The sequence below is a fragment of the Dendropsophus ebraccatus genome, chromosome 3 (assembly GCF_027789765.1).
Source record: "Dendropsophus ebraccatus isolate aDenEbr1 chromosome 3, aDenEbr1.pat, whole genome shotgun sequence".
Taxonomy (NCBI): Eukaryota; Metazoa; Chordata; class Amphibia; order Anura; family Hylidae; genus Dendropsophus; species Dendropsophus ebraccatus.
Genome location: NC_091456.1, coordinates 196,763,709 through 196,779,504, shown reverse-complemented (window position 1 = coordinate 196,779,504; position 15,796 = coordinate 196,763,709). Strand labels below are relative to the sequence as shown.

Here is a 15,796-nt window from a genome sequence, read left to right as displayed (position 1 = left end):
AGCCTCACATAGACTCCCATCATGACACGGAGGATGGCGGGATTCGGAACTCTGCCAGTTTTGTAAACAGAGGCTAAGTGAATTATTCCTTTGTTCCAACGAGATTGAGTAAAAGAAGCGGTATGAGACAAAATCCTATAATTGGCAACGTTTCAGTCCTCCTGAACCTTTCTCAAGCCATAAAGTCTCTGCAGGAAGGATCAGGGTCGACCGGAACAAAAACCGGCACTACTCACACAGAATGTCTTAAAGAGTCCCTCCTTAACCCTTGCTGATCCTCTTATGATGGTGCTCGATGGTCGACTAGTAGCGACTAGAGATGAGCGAACCTCGAGCATGCTCGAGTCCATCCGAACCCGATCGTTCGGCATTTGATTAGCGGTGGCTGCTGAAGTTGGATAAAGCTCTAAGGTTGTCTGGAAAGCATGGATACAGCCAATTACTATATTAATGTTTTTCAGACAGCCTTAGGGCCAGTGGCGTAGCTACCATAGAGGCAGGGTAGGCAGTTGCTATGGGGCCCGTGCAGGAAGGGGGCCCGGGGAAGAAGGTAAGAGCATGTGTCCTTCTGCTTAACCCCCTTATGTAATGCAGTGTGTAAGTGACCCAATGTTTACTTACATGCTGCAACACAAAAAAGGGTTAACAAGCAGAATGCTTTGTGTTGTGCGTAGGGGAGCCCCTTAAAACTTTTTGCTATGGGGCCCATGAATCCTTGCTACGCCCCTGCTTAGGGCTTTATCCAACTTCAGCAGCTACCGCTAATCAAATGGCGAACGATCGGGTTCAGATGGACTCGAGCATGCTCGAGGTTCGCTCATCTCTAGTAGCGACACTATATCCAAAGAACAATCACGGCCCTTCATCTTCAATAAAACGATGCTCCTTTATTTCACCACATATATACGGCTTTAGGACATGGACCAGGGCGAGGCAGGTTTCCTCCCGGCCCTACGTCCTCTCTCGGTCCACCTCCTTATACAGACAACGGATTACAACCCCACACCTGACACCGGTGTCACATGGGTAATAAAGACAAAGGGATAAATTCTTACACAATTTCACAAATAACAGAAAATAAAAAGTAAAACCTCCCCCGAGGGTATATACATATACACATATACAAAGCTTCAAATACAGCAAATGGGGTGATTGGAGTATCGCGTTGAAGTCCGTCCAGTCGCAAGCCCCCCCTTCCCTCTCCATTTGTCCCATAGACTCCATTCTATGGTCAGGCAGATTCCGCCGTCCACCCAAAGAATGACTGGGTTGATTCTTCGGGTAGACGGCAAAATCCACCTGACCCTAGAATGGAGTCTATGGGACGTGAGCAACTTCAAATGGGGGCGTGAGGGTGGGGGCGAGTGACGGAATCCGCTGCAAGTTATCCGTAAGAATTCTGCAGTGTAGACATACCCTCACCATATGGTTTATTAACCTCGGGCCTCCTTTGCTGCTGCTAACCGACCTCACATGTAGTACTGCAATGACACTCCAACATGTGTGAACATCGCCGTAATTTCTCTGTAGACTTTTTCACAATCAGAGAAGCTGAAAAACCTGCTTCTGGCCAGTCTGAGATGGTGAATCACGCCCTGCCCCCTCTCTGCACCATCAGCCTGTCCTCAGCAAACACACACAATGTGAGACAGAGGCATGGAATATTTGTCTCCTAAGGTGGGAGAGCAGAAGGAGCAGGAGACAATGTGGATTGGCACAGAGGCCATATTTTTTCACTTCCTGGATTTCTATCAGCTACCAGTGTGGCAGAACCACACAGATACAGTAATACATTGTATAGACACATCTATATAACTTTTAATGTACTTTTAATAGAAAACAAGTTTTTCTTATCCGGAGTTCCCCTTTAAGCTAACCAGCTCTGCTATACAGCCCCATACACACTTCCCATACATATATCCCTCCCCTGCCTCCCTGCCCTGTATAACCTGCAAATGTAATTACTCCTGCGGCGACATCATCATAACCCTATATATATATATATCCACATGAGATGGAGGGAGAGGAGACTAAGGTTTAGAAGAAACATTTTATTACCAATTGGTGAGAAGTTTGGAGCTGCGGTATATGATATCTGTATTACCGCCAAATCTCCTCTGTACATGGGGAATACATAGCTGTGGTATCTGGCTTCTATCTGCTTTCTGGAGAACAGACGTCTGACTGATCATTCAGCGATCTGACTTGGTTTCTCCTCTGAGTGAAGGTTTTCATGTTCAATAAGTTTATTTTTCCGCATAAAACATTTCCCACATTTATAACATGAATATGGCTTCTCCCCCGTGTGAGTTCTTTCATGTTTAACAAGATCTGACTTACAAGAAAAGAATCTCCCACATTCTGAACATGAAAATGGCTTCTCCCCTGTATGAATTCTTAGATGGTCAACAAGACTTGACTTATAAGTAAAACATCGCCCACATTCTGAACAGGGAAATGGCTTCTCCCCTGTATGAGTTCTCAGATGGTCAACAAGACTTGACTTACAAGTAAAACATCTCCCACATTCTGAACATGAAAATGGCTTCTCCCCTGTGTGAATTTTTTGATGTTTAATAAGATGTGATTTATCAGTAAAACTTCTCCCACATTCTGAACATGAAAATGGCTTCTCCCCTGTGTGAATTCTTTGATGTTTAACAAGACATGATTTCTCTGAAAAACATTTTCCACATTCTGAACATGAAAATGGCTTCTCTCCTGTGTGAATTCTTTGATGTTTAAGAAGCCATGATTTATGTGCAAAACATTTCTCACATTCTGAACATGAAAAAGGTTTATCCCCTGAGTGAATTCTTTGATGTCTAACAAAAACCTTTTTCTGAGTAAAACATTTCCCACATTCTAGACAGGAAAATTGTGTCTCCCCTGTGTGAGCTCTTACATGTTTAGTGAACTGTGATTGGTGTGCAAAACATTTTCCACATTCTGAACATGAAAATAGTTTCTCCCGTGTGTGAATTATTTGATGTCTAAGAAGAAATGAGTTACAAGTAAAACCTTTTCCACATTCTGAACATGAAAATGGCCTCTCCCCTGTGTGCATTCTTTGATGTCTAACAAAAAGTTTTTTCTGAGTAAAACATTTCCCACATTCTAGACAGGAAAATGGCTTCTCCCCTGTGTGAGCTCTTTTATGTATAGCTAACTGTGATTTGTGACCAAAACATTTTCCACATTCTAAACATGAAAATGGCTTCTCTCCTGTGTGTGTTCTTTTATGTGTAAAAAGATCTGCTTTGCGACTAAAACATTTCCCACATTCTGAACATGAAAATGGTTTCTCCCCTGTGTGAATTATTTGATGTTTAACAAGAGCTGATTTGCAAGTAAAACATTTACCACATTCTGAACATGAAAATGGTTTCTCCCCTGTGTGAATTATTTGATGTTTAGCAACATCTGATTTCCGGGTAAAACATTTCCCGCATTCTGAACATGAAAATGGCTTCTGCCCTGTGTGAATTATTTGATGTTTAACAAGATCTGATTTACGAGTAAAACATTTCCCACATTCTGGACAGGAAAATGGTTTCTCCTTATTTTGATTGATAAACTGTGATGATTCAGAATATAGGATGGTACTACAAGGATCAGATGACAGATCGTTGCTGGGAACGGCTGAGGGTAATAGTATAATGGAACATTTTTCATCTGTATGATCATGAACTTTATAACCTGAATATATCAGATTTCCCTCTGATCTCCGGGTACAGTCACCTGACAATAAAGAAGAGAATAATAGTAATAACCTTAGAGATGTTTCATATATTTATACTTAGGGTTTTAAGAGCAACATCTTATCCAGAATGTGACATCATGGAACCCCCCGTCCTCCTGCATCGTGGAACCCTCCCGTCATCTTACATCGTGGAACCCTCCTGTCATCCTCCATCGTGGAACCCTTCTGTCATCCTACATCACTACCAACACTTATAGTGATATTGCAGTATAGCAGAGTTCAGCCTGTAAGAATTCAGGAAGGACCCTTGGATTCACTTTTATTAACCCTTTTATGTCACAGCCAATTGTTCTTTTTGAACTTTTAATTTATGAGGGTCTTTTTTTATACCTCATTAGTAACAAACTTGCTTATATCTCACTGATGGAGAGGGCTATGGAGACTATCTCCTTAATGGGAATTAAAACTGACGACTGCTCCGATAGAAGTAATCAAGTGCAGATGCAATGTACTGCCCATAGAAGTTTTAGCCCCCCCCCCCATTCCAAATAAAAAAAATCTAAACAAAAAACAAACATTTTTTGTCGCATATGGATTAAACTGAACTATTCATGTTCCCGATCTCGCACAGCAATCAGCCTAGATGCAAAAACAACACGACTGAGTTTTTTTTATCACATCCCAGAAATTTTTTTTATAAAAAGTGATGAAAAACTCCGATATACACAAGTGTGATACAGATAAGACTACAGATCGTGGCCCTAAAAAACCTGTACACAGCTCTATAGACCAAAAAATAAAAACGTTATAGGGGTCAGAATCCAGCAATCTTATACACGGGAGGTAGTAAAAAAAAAAAAAAAAATTAGATAAGTTGGGAATCGTACTGACTAGGGGAACTGACTGACACAACTACCCCCCCCCCCCCCGACCAGGCACTTTAAAGGACAACTCCGGCGGGACCCCCCCACCAAAAAAAAACAACACAGGCACCAACCATACCGCCGTACGCCTCACCATCACTGCCGTTCAGCGATGTCTCTGACTTCCGGGTCCTGGGGATGGAAAAGGCAGCCTTTTCATTGGCTGGAGCGCATCACATGGCTTCCAGCAACCTCAGCCAATCAGGGCTGAGCAAGCTGGAAGCCATGTGATGCGCTCCAGCCAATGAAAAGGCTGCTGGTGGGCATGTGCACCAGCAGCCTTTTCCGTCCCATTCACTCTCTATGAAGACGCCGAGGAGGAAGAAAACCCGGACCGCCCCCCGGCTCTGACGTCGTCACCAGATGCCGCCCGGAAGAAGAGGACCGTAACGATCGTAATAGGTAATGTATACATTCTTTAACTTCCGGGGGGGTCAGGGGTCCGAAAGTGGGGGAAGGGGGGCCAGACCGGGTATTTAACCACATTACAAAATTATATAACTTTGTAATGTGTGTTAAATAAGCTTAAAAAATTTTTCGTGGGATTTGTCCTTTAAATAAGAGAAGGAAAAAACTATTGAGCAAAAATTTAAATTAGCTGTGACATGAAGGGGTTAATGGGTGGACATGCTAACATTGTGGGGGCCACACAGTAACCTGACAGGAGTCTAATAGGAGTCATTAGTATCATAGCCCCAAAATAGAGCGAATCCTCCCCCCCCCCATCAGTAGTGATAGCAGATGATGTAGATATCGGCCTCGTCCACATAGATGTATTTCATGTTCATTTCCTGATCGTCCTACGACAGCACCGCAGCACACAATGGGTTAATATGACACCATCTACCTTAGACCCCCCCCCCCTCCCCCCTGGAGGGGGCTATATCCAGATGCTAGGAAGAGACACACGCATTCATTTATTTTTCTTAGTGGATAGAAGTTTTTTCGTAGTCGCAGGGTTGCTCGCTGTGACTAGTTCTTGTTTCTGATTCTTGTCCTTTCAGGCTTGCTTCTATGTTATTAGTATCAATGCTGGGCTGGTAGTATGGTCTCTGGACCCTGCTATCATGCCTGTCCATGGGGTCCAGAGTTTTTGGTCACTTTGGCCTAAGCGCAGACCTATTGCGCATGCTGACAGTGAGCGGTTAAGAGTGGGGGGGTTGGCGGGGCGGTCGCTGGGAGCTGCCGACAGGTTCATGGTAAACAAAAATGTAAAACCTTTCAATTTTTACCTTCTTCACAAATTCATTCAAAAGCAGCTCTGGAATCTGTTCCATCTCATCAACAGGGAAGTTTACTCCCCAATTTTTGCTGTTCCAAAATCTGGAGACAACTGGCGACTTGGCATGGACCTTACCTACCTGAACAAGTTTCTCCTTAAGAAACATTTCAAAATGGAGTCCATATAGTCTGCTAGTCAAGATAGATCTACAAGACGCATATCTTCACAGTCCAGTCTCGAAGGCCCGCAGACAGTATCTTCACCTGGAAGTCCGTCTTCCATTTGGCAAAAGTTCTGCACCCAGGGTTTTCACAAAGGTGGCGGTGGTTCTAGCGGCAACATTGAGATTACAGAGATTTTCAGATTCTGTTCCCTATCCAGACAGGGGAAGCCAGAAGCCATAGACAGCCTGTTGATCAGTTGGGAAGGGATGATACCTTTTTTCCTACTTTTTCAATGATCCCTCAAGTCATAATGTAATGGCAGAGCCGCGAAGCTGCTTCATTACAGTGTGGCGCATATTCATATATTCATACAGTTCCCCTGCTCCCAGCATTATATATCAGAGATGCTGCCTGTGTGGGGGGGTACTCCGTTACAAGCCTTCCACGTCCGTGTTCCATGTGAATGCAGCCTTAGGCCTCAACCTGAATACTTTGAAGGTCCATCGAAGCACATACGAAAGGTCGTTTTTCTGGGTGTCTCTGGTATCAAGGTTTTTCGAGCCATAGCTAAGGTCAGATCGGTTTATCGGAACCTGATTCCCTCCTGGGATCTCACAATTGTTCTCAGACAACTGTGCAAAAGCCCAGTTGAACCATTGGAGTAGGCTGATATCAAGATGCTGCAAAAGAAAACACTATTCTTGGTGGCTATAACATATAAGAAGGTTCAGGTTTTTCTTGCCTCAGGTAGCCTCAGCTACAAACTTGAACCAAGAGATAATTATTCCAGTCCTTGAGGAAGCGCCAGATTCGGATATCCACCTCCTGGATGTCAGAAGGGCAATATGCTGCTACTTGGACAGAACGGTGGAAGGAGAGTCTTCAGAGGCCTTCTTCTAACTCTGGTCCCAGTCAAGGCTCCAAGGCCAGTAAAGCCTCATTATCCAGATGGATCAAGGACGTGATAGAATTCTGTTACTCAGCAGGTCTAGAGACTTCTCTCTCTTTTAGGGCCCATTTAACTAGATCCTGGGCCGAAAGACCAATGTACCCTTGGAGGAGATCTGTAAAGCAGCCACCTGCTCATCAGCCTTCACTTCCATCAAACACTACAGGCTCGACATTGTGTCTTCCGAGGGCTCAGTCTTTGGCAAAGCGGTGATCAACAGAACTACAAAATAATCTCACCCTGGTGTAAAATATTGCTATAGCATGTCCCATGGTATGCTGTCATAGGATGATCAGGAAGTTAAAATTTCACTAATCAGTGATTTTCATTTCCTGGAGTCCGTAGGCAGCAGAAAGACCCCTCCCTAAGATTCCTGCTTCATACTTTACCTGTGTGTCTCTTCCCAGCAGCTAGATAGCCCCACCACGGGAGTGGTTGTCTTATTTATTAATTAACTGTGTTTAATGCTAGGTTAACTTTTTACTTCTATCTGAGTAGATGATGTCATATTAACCCATTGTGTGCTGCCTACGGACTCCAGGAAATGAGAATTACCAGTGAGTATATTTTCAAAATTATAAATGTACAGTGTGTTATCTCCTATAATGGTGTCACTGTATGGGGGAATATACAGCAGAGAAGACTGACAGGACACAGAGCTTATAATATTTGACCTGGGCGCTTACCTGTAGTGATATTCTCCTTATACTGCTGATCACCGCTCACATTTGTTTTTTCCTCCTCTTCTTTAACATTTATGTCTATAGCATTAGAACAGTTAAGATTCTCCCTCATAGGAATGTCTTTCATATACTGCTCATCACTGCTCACATCTGTATCTTCTTTTACCCTTATGTCTGTAGCATTAATAGATCTCTGATCATTCCCTGTATTAATGTTCTCCTTATACTGCTCATCACCGTTCACATTTGTCTCTTCCTTCTCCTCTTTTATACTTATCTCTATAGCATTAGAACAGTTCAGATTCTCCCTCATAGGAATGTATTCCATATACTGCTCATCACCGCTCACATACGTCTCTTCTTCTACTGTTATGTCTGTAGCATTAATAGAGTTCAGATTTTTCCCTGTAGTGATGTCCTCCTTATACTGCTCATCACTGCTGTCATCTGTCTGCTCCTCTTTAATTATTATGTCTGTAGCACCAATATAGTCCAGATCTTCCCCCTGATCCATAAGATGTGAGAGAAATATTGTAAAAGTCATCAGACAGGAGGAGAAGTCAGGTGGGATGTACAGATCATAGGGAACATCTCCATCTACCTGATCCTGATCCTGTGGGAGAAGAGGACGGGGACATCTCTCTGGTGCTGTTCTCTTACTGGATCTGACTGGAGGGAACACATACAGAGACTGAATTCATTCTTTCCATCCAGATAATACAGAGAGGAGGTGTGTATATAGTCCTGTCTATTACCTGCTGATGGGAGGGGCTGCTGATCCTCCAGCATCACATCCTTGTACTGATCCTTGTGTCCTTCTACATACTCCCACTCCTCCATGGAGAAATAGACCGCCACGTCCTGACACCTTATAGGAACCTGACACACACAATGGTCACACAGTCATCCCCCCCACCCCTCCAGTGGTGTTACTGTATAATGTCCCAGCATTCCCAGCAGCCACAGTCTCACCTCTCCACTCAGCAGCTCCACCATCTTGTTGGTGACTTCTAGGATCTTCTCTTCCTCCATTTCCTCATGTATCAGGGGCCCCGGGGTTCTTCCCCATCCTTCACACCCAGGGGCCCCACAGCGCCCACTAGAGGACTTCTTTACTACTGTGTAATCCTGTGTATGAAGAGACACATTACTATCACTCCATCCATTCCCAGAATCCCTCACCTCCCCAGTCCTATCCATCTGTTATTCCATAGATAAGAATGATGTCATGATGACATCACTCCCAGAATCCCTCACCTCTCCAGTCCTATCCATCTGTTATTCCATAGATAAGAATGATGTCATGATGACATCACTCCCAGAATCCCTCACCTCCCCAGTCCTATCCATCTGTTATTCCATAGATAAGAATGATGTCATGATGACATCACTCCCAGAATCCCTCACCTCTCCAGTCCTATCCATCTGTTATTCCATAGATAAGAATGATGTCATGATGACATCACTCCCAGAATCCCTCACCTCTCCAGTCCTATCCATCTGTTATTCCATAGATAAGAATGATGTCATGATGACATCACTCCCAGAATCCCTCACCTCCCCAGTCCTATCCATCTGTTATTCCATAGATAAGAATGATGTCATGATGACATCACTCCCAGAATCCCTCACCTCCCCAGTAAGCAGGAAGAGTATGTGTAGGGTGAGGGTTATTATCCTGTCGGCCATCTTGTCTCTGTCTCTCTCCATGGTTGATGGGTCGGTCTCTTATATAGAAGATATCAGCAGAGGATCCTGGAGGGGAAGAGGAGGAGACAATGTAATATATCGGGGTCTCCAGTATATTATAACTTTATTGATCGGGCACAGTGAACAGTCACATGATGTCCCAGGAAAGAGAGAAGAAAATGTGAGGAAAGATTCTCATCTCCCCCAACATGACGTCATCCAGATGAGAGGAGAGAAGAGGAAACAGCACAGATCGGCCTCCTGGGATCAGCAATGACACAAGGAACAACAACACCTCATACCTCTCTGCTGATTGAGGCTACAATGTAGTTGCCACCAAAGGAGCCGCCTTCCTTTCCCTGGGATTTCTATGAGGCAGCTAATTCCAGGACTCCAGGAAGTGTGCTTCCAGGACCTGCCATGATGTCACAGTCATGTGATCAGTCACATGGAGGAGGAGGAGTCACATGATCAGGGGCTGCTGCTCAGTGTATGCAGTACTCTGCTGTGCTGGATGAGCTGAAGTGATGTGTATGCAGCAGAGCTGTGTGTGTGTGTGATGTGTGTGGAGCAGAGCTGTGTGTGTGTGTGTTATATATGCCTGCAGCAGAGCCCTATGTGTAATGTACATGTAGCTGAGATGTATATATATGTGTAATGTACATGTAGCTGAGCTGTATATGTGTGTAATGTACATGTAGCTGAGCTGTATGTGTGTAATGTACATGTAGCTGAGCTGTATGTGTGTAATGTACATGTAGCTGAGCTGTATATGTGTAATGTACATGTAGCTGAGCTGTGTATGTGTGTAATGTACATGTAGCTGAGCTGTATATATGTAATGTACATGTAGCTGGGCTGTATGTGTGTAATGTACATGTAGCTGAGCTGTATATGTGTAATGTACATGTAGCTGAGCTGTATGTGTGTAATGTACATGTAGCTGAGCTGTATGTGTGTAATGTACATGTAGCTGAGCTGTATATATGTGTGTAATGTACATGTAGCTGAGCTGTATATATGTGTGTAATGTACATGTAGCTGAGCTGTATATGTGTAATGTACATGTAGCTGAGCTGTATATGTGTGTAATGTACATGTAGCTGAGCTGTATATGTGTAATGTACATGTAGCTGAGCTGTATATGTGTAATGTACATGTAGCTGAGCTGTATGTGTGTAATGTACATGTAGCTGAGCTGTATATGTGTGTAATGTACATGTAGCTGAGCTGTATATATGTGTAATGTACATGTAGCTGAGCTGTATATGTGTAATGTACATGTAGCTGAGCTGTATATGTGTAATGTACATGTAGCTGAGCTGTATATGTGTAATGTACATGTAGCTGAGCTGTATGTGTGTAATGTACATGTAGCTGAGCTGTATGTGTGTAATGTACATGTAGCTGAGCTGTATGTGTGTAATGTACATGTAGCTGAGCTGTATGTGTGTAATGTACATGTAGCTGAGCTGTATATGTGTAATGTACATGTAGCTGAGCTGTATGTGTGTGTAATGTACATGTAGCTGAGCTGTATGTGTGTAATGTACATGTAGCTGAGCTGTATGTGTGTAATGTACATGTAGCTGAGCTGTATATGTGTAATGTACATGTAGCTGAGCTGTATATGTGTAATGTACATGTAGCTGAGCTGTATATGTGTAATGTACATGTAGCTGAGCTGTATATGTGTAATGTACATGTAGCTGAGCTGTATATGTGTAATGTACATGTAGCTGAGCTGTATATATATGTGTGTGTAATGTACATGTAGCTGAGCTGTATGTGTGTAATGTACATGTAGCTGAGCTGTATATGTGTAATATACATGTAGCTGAGCTGTATGTGTGTAATGTACATGTAGCTGAGCTGTATATGTGTAATGTACATGTAGCTGAGCTGTATATGTGTAATGTACATGTAGCTGAGCTGTATATGTGTGTAATGTACATGTAGCTGAGTTGTATGTGTGTAATGTACATGTAGCTGAGCTGTATGTGTGTAATGTACATGTAGCTGAGCTGTATGTGTGTAATGTACATGTAGCTGAGCTGTATATGTGTAATGTACATGTAGCCGAGCTGTATATGTGTAATGTACATGTAGCCGAGCTGTATATGTGTGTAATGTACATGTAGCTGAGCTGTATGTGTGTAATGTACATGTAGCTGAGCTGTATATGTGTAATGTACATGTAGCTGAGCTGTATATGTGTGTAATGTACATGTAGCTGAGCTGTATGTGTGTAATGTACATGTAGCTGAGCTGTATATGTGTAATGTACATGTAGCTGAGCTGTATATGTGTGTAATGTACATGTAGCTGAGCTGTATATGTGTAATGTACATGTAGCAGAGCTGTATATGTGTAATGTACATGTAGCTGAGCTGTATATATGTGTAATGTACATGTAGCTGAGCTGTATATGTGTGTAATGTACATGTAGCTGAGCTGTATGTGTGTAATGTACATGTAGCTGAGCTGTATGTGTGTAATGTACATGTAGCTGAGCTGTATATATGTGTAATGTACATGTAGCTGAGCTGTATATGTGTAATGTACATGTAGCTGAGCTGTATATGTGTGTAATGTACATGTAGCTGAGCTGTATATATGTGTAATGTACATGTAGCTGAGCTGTATATATGTGTAATGTACATGTAGCTGAGCTGTATATATGTGTAATGTACATGTAGCTGAGCTGTATATGTGTAATGTACATGTAGCTGAGCTGTATATGTGTAATGTACATGTAGCTGAGCTGTATATGTGTGTAATGTACATGTAGCTGAGCTGTATATGTGTATAATGTACATGTAGCTGAGCTGTATGTGTGTAATGTACATGTAGCTGAGCTGTATATGTGTGTAATGTACATGTAGCTGAGCTGTATGTGTGTAATGTACATGTAGCTGAGCTGTATGTGTGTAATGTACATGTAGCTGAGCTGTATATGTGTGTGTAATGTACATGTAGCTGAGCTGTATATGTGTGTAATGTACATGTAGCTGAGCTGTATGTGTGTAATGTACATGTAGCTGAGCTGTATATATGTGTAATGTACATGTAGCTGAGCTGTATGTGTGTAATGTACATGTAGCTGAGCTGTATATGTGTGTAATGTACATGTAGCTGAGCTGTATGTGTGTAATGTACATGTAGCTGAGCTGTATATATGTGTAATGTACATGTAGCTGAGCTGTATGTGTGTAATGTACATGTAGCTGAGCTGTATGTGTGTAATGTACATGTAGCTGAGCTGTATGTGTGTAATGTACATGTAGCTGAGCTGTATATGTGTGCAGGCTCGGACTGGGCCACCGGGGGGCCAAGGAAACCCCCGGTGGGCTCGAGCTGGAGTGGGCCCCGACCCTGTCAGGGGACACAGGGCTGGAGACTGCAGCCATGTGGTCTCCAGCCAGCAAGCCCAGCCGGGGCCCCGTGCTCCCGGGGGGCCCACTCGCGTGCGGCACCTATCTTTTTAACTGGAAGCGATCGCAACAATCGCTTCCAGTTAAATGTAGTGTGCTGATTGACAGCGCGAGAAGCCATAGGCTTCCCGCCCTGTCAATCACTCTTGTGACCGCAAGCAGCGTTTGCTTGCGATCACAAGAGTGTCAGTGTCACCTCCGCTCCCGCCCCCGACAGATCCGCAGCATCCTGGGGAAGTCCCGGGCAGCATGTCGCTTCTGAGTTCAGTGTGCGCTGCGGCGGCTGGGACTTCCGGCTGGGAGCGTGTACCGGAAGTCTCAGCCGCCGCGGCGCACACAGAGCTCAGAGGCGACGTGCTGCTCGCGACTTCAACAGGATGCAGCTGATCTGTCGTGAAGAGAGAAGAAGACACCCGCGACCGACGGGGGAGCGTGTTGTAAGGTGAGTTGTTTGTTTATTTTTAGGGGGACATCAGGAGAGGGCTATATGGGGGATGGACAACAGAAGGGGGGCTATATGGGGGATGGACAACAGAAGGGGGGCTATATGGGGGATGGACAACAGAAGGGGGGCTATATGGGGGATGAACAACAGAAGGGGGGCTATATGGGGGATGAACAACAGAAGGGGGGCTATATGGGGGATGGACAACAGGAGGGGGCTATATGGGGGATGGACAACAGGAGGGGGCTATATGGGGGTTGGACAACAGAAGGGGGGCTATATGGGGGTTGGACAACAGGAGGGGGCTATATGGGGGATGGACAACAGGAGGGGGCTATATGGGGGATGGACAACAGGAGGGGGCTATATGGGGGATGGACAACAGGAGGGGGCTATATAGGGGGTGGACAACAGAAGGGGGGCTATATAGGGGGTGGACAACAGAAGGGGGGCTATATGGGGGATAGACAACGAAAGGGGGCTGTATAGGGGGATGGACAACAGAAGGGGGCTATATAGGGGGGTGAACAACAGAAGGGGGCTATATAGGGGGTGAACAGCAGAAGGGGGCTATATGGGGGATTAACAACAGAAGGGGGGCTATATGGGGGATGGACAACAGAAGGGGGCTATATAGGGGGTGGACAACAGAAGGGGGCTATATAGGGGGTGGACAACAGAAGGGGGCTATATAGGGGGGTGAAAAACAAGGGGGCTATATAGGAGGTGAACAACAGAAGGGGGCTATATGGGGGATTAACAACAGGAGGGGGGCTATATAGAGGGATTAACAACAGAAGGGGGCTATATGGGGGATTAACAACAGAAGGGGGGCTATATAGAGGGATTAACAACAGAAGGGGGCTATATGGGGGATTAACAACAGGAGGGGGGCTATATAGAGGGATTAACAACAGAAGGGGACTATATGGGGGATTAACAACAGAAGGGGGGCTATATAGAGGGATTAACAACAGAAGGGGGCTATATAGAGGGATTAAAAACAAGGGGGCTATTTAGGGGGGTGAACAGAAGGGGGCTATATAGGGGGGTGAACAACAGAAGGGGGCTATATAGGGGGGTGAACAACAGAAGGGGGCTATATAGGGGGTGAACAACAGAAGGGGGCTGTATAGGGGGTGAACAACAGAAGGGGGCTATATAGAGGGATTAAAAACAGAAGGGGGCTATTTAGGGGGGTGAACAGAAGTGGGCTATATAGGGGGTGAACAACAGAAGGGGGCTAAATGGGGGGGCAACAGAAGGGGGCTAAATAGGGGGGTGAACAACAGAAGGGGGCTATATAGGGGGATGGACAACAGAAGGGGGCTATATAGGGGGATGGACAACAGAAGGGGGCTATATAGGGGGATGGACAACAGAAGGGGGCTATATAGGGGGATGGACAACAGAAGGGGCTATATAGGGGGGTGAATAACAGAAGGGGGCTATATAGGGGGATGGACAACAGAAGGGGGCTAAATAGGGGTGTGAATAACAGAAGGGGGCTATATAGGGAGGTGAACAACAGAAGGGGGCTATATAGGGGGGGTGAACAACAAAAGGGGGCTGTATAGGGGGATGGACAACAAAAAGGGGCTGTTTTGGGGCGATGGACAACATAAGGGGGCCATATAGGAGGATGGACAACATAAGGGGCTGTATAGGGGGATTGACAACAGAAGGGGGCTATATAGGGGGATGGACAACATAAGGGGGCTGTATAGGGGGATGGACAACAAAAGGGGGCTATCTACAGTATATGGGGGATGGATAACACAGGGGAGCCATTTATAAGGGGGACAACATAGGGGAGCCATTTATAGGTGAGACAACACAGGGGGGATGTATATAATAGGGCATGCACAGAGGGGGTCATATACTATTGGGCAGTGATAGGGAACCTTGGCTCTCCAGCTAATGCAAAACTAAAGCTTTAGCTGTGGCTGTCCAGGCATGATGGGAGTTGTAGTTTTGCAACAGCTGGAGGGCCAAGGTTCCCTACCCCTTGTATAGGGGATGCACAGAGGTTGTCATCTACTATAGGGGTACTGCGCATAGGGGGATTTCTACTATAGTAGATGCACATGGGGCCATCTGTATGGAAGACTGAACAAGGGACCAGTAAAGGGGCCAATACAGATGTGCAGTATAGAGAGATGAGGATGGTGCCAGAGTGTGAAGCCTAATATGTCTGTCTGGCAGATTCTGTGGATTCGTGGCTCGGAGAAGTTCTAATGGCCCAGAGCAGATGGAGAAGAAAATGAAAAGCGAAGAACTCCGATCAGAGAAGACGTCTCCTGTGAGTCACCTGATGTAACTGCAGTGTAATGTATATGGTGTATAGAGCCTGTGTAGAGCTGGGTCTGCCTCTATATGACTGTATGAGGTGATAGTGGTCTGTGTACAGAGGATTTTATTCAGTAGCAGTGGTGACGGTGTAAGTCAGTATGTGGTGGTACTAGTCAGTAGTAGCGGCGGTAATATTTCCCCCTTGTATACTGGTAATATTGGTCATAGTATACAGGATTTGGTCAGCACCAGTATAGCGGTAATATGTATGGTGATACTATTTCCCTCCTAT

At 44.8% G+C, this 15,796-nt stretch overlaps 2 protein-coding genes across 2 annotated transcripts in view; both read right to left on the bottom strand.

Annotated features, from left to right (window-relative positions):
- LOC138786672 (uncharacterized) overlaps positions 1-338 on the bottom strand; it is an 89,147-nt gene extending 88,809 nt beyond the window's left edge. Inside the window, exon 1 of the mRNA XM_069963650.1 lies at positions 237-338. Coding sequence (XP_069819751.1) covers positions 237-338 — 102 coding nt within the window. The remainder of the gene's footprint in view (positions 1-236) is intronic.
- Positions 339-1,998: 1,660 nt separating this feature from the next.
- The window catches only part of LOC138786671 (uncharacterized), a 38,837-nt gene continuing 25,039 nt past the window's right edge, over positions 1,999-15,796 (bottom strand). The window contains exons 13-14 of the mRNA XM_069963649.1: positions 7,648-8,149; positions 1,999-3,741 (exon numbers count right to left, since the gene is read on the bottom strand). Of these exons, the coding sequence (XP_069819750.1) occupies positions 2,189-3,741; positions 7,648-8,149 (2,055 nt within the window). The 3' untranslated portion in view covers positions 1,999-2,188. The remainder of the gene's footprint in view (positions 3,742-7,647; positions 8,150-15,796) is intronic.